This window comes from Pituophis catenifer, unplaced genomic scaffold, assembly GCF_029215685.1.
Source record: "Pituophis catenifer annectens isolate HBS135680 unplaced genomic scaffold, rPitCat1.0.hap2 SCAF_1, whole genome shotgun sequence".
Classification (NCBI taxonomy): domain Eukaryota; kingdom Metazoa; phylum Chordata; class Lepidosauria; order Squamata; family Colubridae; genus Pituophis; species Pituophis catenifer.
In genome coordinates, this window is record NW_027256881.1 from 333,876,874 (window position 1) to 333,881,462 (window position 4,589).

Genomic DNA, 4,589 nt, shown 5'->3' on the forward strand with positions numbered 1-4,589 from the left:
GGACTAAGCTGAGAATGAAGTAATTCTCAGCTGTTCTAATAAAATATGTTTGTTTAGGACTGATTGTATCTGGTAATAACTACTTGGGCCTAGGTCACAATATGCTGTAGATAGCATAATTAGAATAAATGGTGCAAAATATTTCAGAATGCGTGCTTTGTGTCATCATTTACAAAGATAAAAAATGTCAAGTCTTTTGCATCTCAGGGTTGGGTGAGTGGCATTGGGAGATTTTGTTTGGTTTTTTTAAGGATGAAATGCTGACTGATCCTCCTCTTTTTCCTTATCTTCCTCTCAAGTGAACACAGCAGGTTCCTTGCTATCCACAAAATGGAAGGGAGAAAACTTTGGCGGGGCACTGTCACACCTTCAGGAGAAGACCTGTCTTGGTGCAACATCATGGGACTGTGCTGAATGTAGTCGTTGTTATTCCCTATTGGAAAAATGACAGAGGTGATCTCCCATTTCCCAACTATGGAGTTGGAGAACTCCAGCGCTGCTAGACATCTTGGATCCTGCTTCAGGGGAGTGAATGTCAGCGAGGAATACAAGGAACACCTCGCATCTCCTTGGTTCGCCACAACATTTGGCCTGATCGGCCTCTTCTCCAACCTCTTTGCCTTGTGCGCTCTGGTTAATTCCTCCAGGAAGATGCAGAGCCCATCTGGTTCCTCCTTCTTAGTCTTCCTCTGTGGCTTGGTGGTGACGGACTTCATGGGCCTTCTGCTCACTTTTGTCATCGTGATTCCCTACCACTTCCTCCGCTTTGACTGGACGGATGTAGATCCTGGTTGCCACCTCTGCAACTTCATGGGCTTCGTCATGGTCTTTTTCGGGCAATGTCCTCTCTTGTTAGGTGCCACCATGGCTGGAGAGCGTTTTGTGGGTATCAACCGACCCTTTTCCCGGTCTGCTGGTATTTCCAAACGGAGGGCCTGGACCTTGGTGGGTGTGGTGTGGGCCTTGGGTTTCTTTTTTGGTCTCTTACCCTTCTTTGGCCTGGGGCACTATAGCCTGCAGTACCCCAACTCCTGGTGTTTTCTCACTTTGGTCCACGATGCCCGAAATGTTGTTTTCTGCTTCCTGTTTGCCCTGTTGGGCCTCCTCTCTGTGGGTCTTTCCTTCCTCTTCAATACAGTCAGCGTTGTGACCCTTTGCCGAGTCTATCATGACTCTGAGTCCGTGCAACGCCGGAGAGACAGCGAGGTGGAGATGATGGTCCAGCTTTTGATGATCATGGTTATCGCAAGTGTCTGTTGGCTTCCCTTGTTGGTGAGTCCTCAAGTGTTAGGCTTTTTCCCAGAGAAAGCCTCTCTTTTATGGGTAGTCCTCAACTTACAACCATTTGAGCTGTGGTGGTGCAGTGGTTAAAATGCAGTCCTGCAGGTTAATTCTGCCCACTGCCAGGAGTTCGATTTTCACCAGTTCAAGGTTGACTCAGCCTTCCATCCTTCCGAGGTCGGTAAAATGAGGTCCAGATTGTTGGGGGCAATATGATGACTCTGTAAACTGCTTAGAAAGGGCTGTAAAGCACTATGAAGTGGTATATAAGTCTAAATGCTATTGATATTTGTTTAGAAACTATTCAAAATTACAATGGTACTGAGAATAATGAATTATGACTGGTCTTTGCATTTATGACTGTCACAGCATCCCCAAAGTCATGTGATAAAAATTTGGGCCCTTGGCAACCAACCAGTGGTGGGTTCCTCCCGGTTCGGCCCGGTTCTCCCGAGCCGGTAGTGATGACGATATGATGTCACCGGTTCAAAGGGCCGCCCTACAGCTGATCAGTGTTAAAAGGCAGTGGTGGTAGACCGGTGCCTCCAAAAACAAATGAGTAGACCGGTACAGCTCTGCAAGCAGTTAAAAGGAGAGGTAGACCAGTACCTCTGCTAAATGCTAAAGAATTGTCACATGGCCATCAAGTCACGTCCACAAAATAAGCCACGCCCACAGAACCGGTAGTAAAAAAATTAGAACCCACCCCTGCTTTGATGTAATAATAGTTGTCCTTAAGATAGAACTAGTGAGGGTTTTGTCCATCACTTTCCCTCTCAGTCTCTCAGTTGCTGCCTTTTGATGAACTGATGGGCATGTTTGCCTGCAGCACTCTCTCATTTTTATTTTCTAAATAAAATAGACATTAAATCTTTTGTGGAAAAAAATAATGCCAGAAACTTTACCATAAAAAAGTAGTTATATTGAAGGCTGACTCTTTGTGTTAGATTGTCCAAGCTTCCAAATTATTTTGATTAAAGCAACTGTCATTCCTTAATTAGGGTGGAATAATTAAAATTTTAAAAAATAGTTTATTCTGTAAAATATTTTTTTAAATAAAGACTTTCTAAGAAAACTTTGCAAACATTTCAAATCTGAAACACCTGTTTCCGTTTGCCAACATCTGATAAACAGATCGATTACAACTCCCTTGGTCCCCTGATCCAGGCAGGGGTCCCCAACCTTGGCAACTTTAAGCCTGGAGGACTTCAACTCCCAGAATTCCCCAGCCCGATCCCTGCCCTAATCCACACACACCCAATTATGGAAGCCGATGGGTTTGTAGTCTAAAATCTCTCAGTGATGTTGAGTAGGAGACAGCTTTATTTATTTTCAGAGGCATTGGAAGGAAAACTGACCTTGACTAAACACCCATAATGTCAATGCAATACTTGCCAAAATTTTATTAAATCTTCTCCAAAAAAGGCCAAGTGGAGGACAGAATCAGACTGTGATTTATCTGGAGCAGGGAGTGGAATTTAGGAGTTATCGCCTGTTAATAGAGAGAGTTGGAACACAATGGGTTTCAAGTATATATATTTATAAATAAGGATGTGGACAAGCAGCAGAGATGGATCCTACTAGTCAGTCTTGTAGAAAGTTAGCACCCACCCCTCTCCTAGAAGAATGAAATATTTTGAGAAATATTAAAAAAGGCAGAATATTATATTTCCCTGGATGAGAAATGGAGAAACATGCTCTTGGAAAGCAGCCCCCACCTTCTAGCCCACAGCAAATGTCAGCACTTAAGAGATAAAGAGATAGATATCTCTGTTCATAAGCAAATACCCTCACCCAAGATCCAACAAAGGTAGGATTAGCCCTCAGCCACACTAGGAATTAGCCAACGCCCCTTCATTGCATCACCCGCAGAAACTTCAACCAAACGTAGCTCAGACAAACTGCTAGGATTTGTACATGGCCCCATGGGAGTCTGACAACAGCCAATAGAATACATGTTCTTGCACAGGAACAGGAAGTTCAAGTGCAAAGCCCAAGAGAAGGTATAAATACCCCCCACTCTCAACTCCATGTGGTCAGCTGCACCAGAACCATGTGCTTGGTGGTTCTGCTTCATCATTAAACCATCTTTCCAATCAGCCTCCATGTTTCTAGGGTCTTTCTCCCGGCTTGGAACTGAACCAAAAGGATATTTCTTTCAACAGTCTCAAAAATACTGGCCTGCCTAGATTTGGAACATGAAACCATCATTGGATCTTTTGTTGAATCAAGGATTGCAGTTCCTATGCTTGTAAAACATTTGAGTGGCAGGTGGGATGAAGATAGACAGAGTGGCTTCACTCTTACCTTAGCAACAGGTAGGCAATGAGGCTCCTTTGTCAGGATATGACACTGAGAAATGGTATATAGTTGGGCCCCAAGCAAGGGTGAAGTGCTCCCGGTTTGGACCGGATCACCTGATCCGGTAGCGATGGCAGCGGGTGGTTCGGAGAACCAGTAGTAAAAATCCCTGCCCTCTCCCCATGCCCAGCTGAGCTGTGCAATCATCAGAGACTTTTTTTTTATTTTTAAAAGCATTTTTTCTACAACCTCTTCAGCCGAAAAAAATGCTTTTAAAAGTAAAAAAAAAGCCTCTGATGATCGCACAGCTCAGCTGGGATCATCAGAGGCTTTTAAAAGCATTTTTTTTACAACCTCTTAGGCCATGCCCATCCAGTCACATTACCCCCTCCCCCACCAAACCACGCCCATAGAACCAGTAGTAACAAATTTTACATTTCACCACTGGCCCCAAGTATTATTTTTTAATACCAAACACATTTCTCAAATGCAAAAGGGCCACAGCAGCAGTAGACATCAAATTCTCCTCTACCCAATTTTATACAACACCCATTACCCTGTTTCCCCTAAAATAAGATATCCCCTGATAATAAGCTCAATTGGGCTTTTGAGCGCATATGCTAAAATAAGACCCTCCCCGAAAATAAGTCCTCCCCGAAAATATTTAAACATGCGCAGCCCGTCCCTGCCATTTCCTCTGGTGAAGGTTAGGGAGACAGAGCTGGAAATCGGGTAAGACAGCAAGAGGAGCCCCGTCTTGCTCCATGCGCTCCAAAATAATAAGACATCCCAGAAAATAAGGCCAAGTGCTTATTTCGGGTTCAAAAAAATATAAGACAGGATCTTATTTTCGGGGACACATGGTAGTAGTTAAGCCAGCTGATCAGTTAAACCTGTGTTTTTCAAATTTAGCCAGTTTTAGATCTGTGGACTTCAAGTTCCAGAAGTCTGGCTGGCTGGGGAATTCTGGGAATTGAAGTCTGTACATCTTAAAATTTCCAAGTTTG

The 4,589-nt window shown here is 43.8% G+C and overlaps 1 protein-coding gene across 1 annotated transcript in view; it reads left to right on the forward strand.

Moving 5' to 3' along the window:
* The first annotated feature begins 444 nt into the window (after window positions 1-444).
* The window catches only part of TBXA2R (thromboxane A2 receptor), a 7,581-nt gene continuing 3,436 nt past the window's right edge, over window positions 445-4,589 (forward strand). The window contains exon 1 of the mRNA XM_070931779.1: window positions 445-1,272. Coding sequence (XP_070787880.1) covers window positions 445-1,272 — 828 coding nt within the window. The remainder of the gene's footprint in view (window positions 1,273-4,589) is intronic.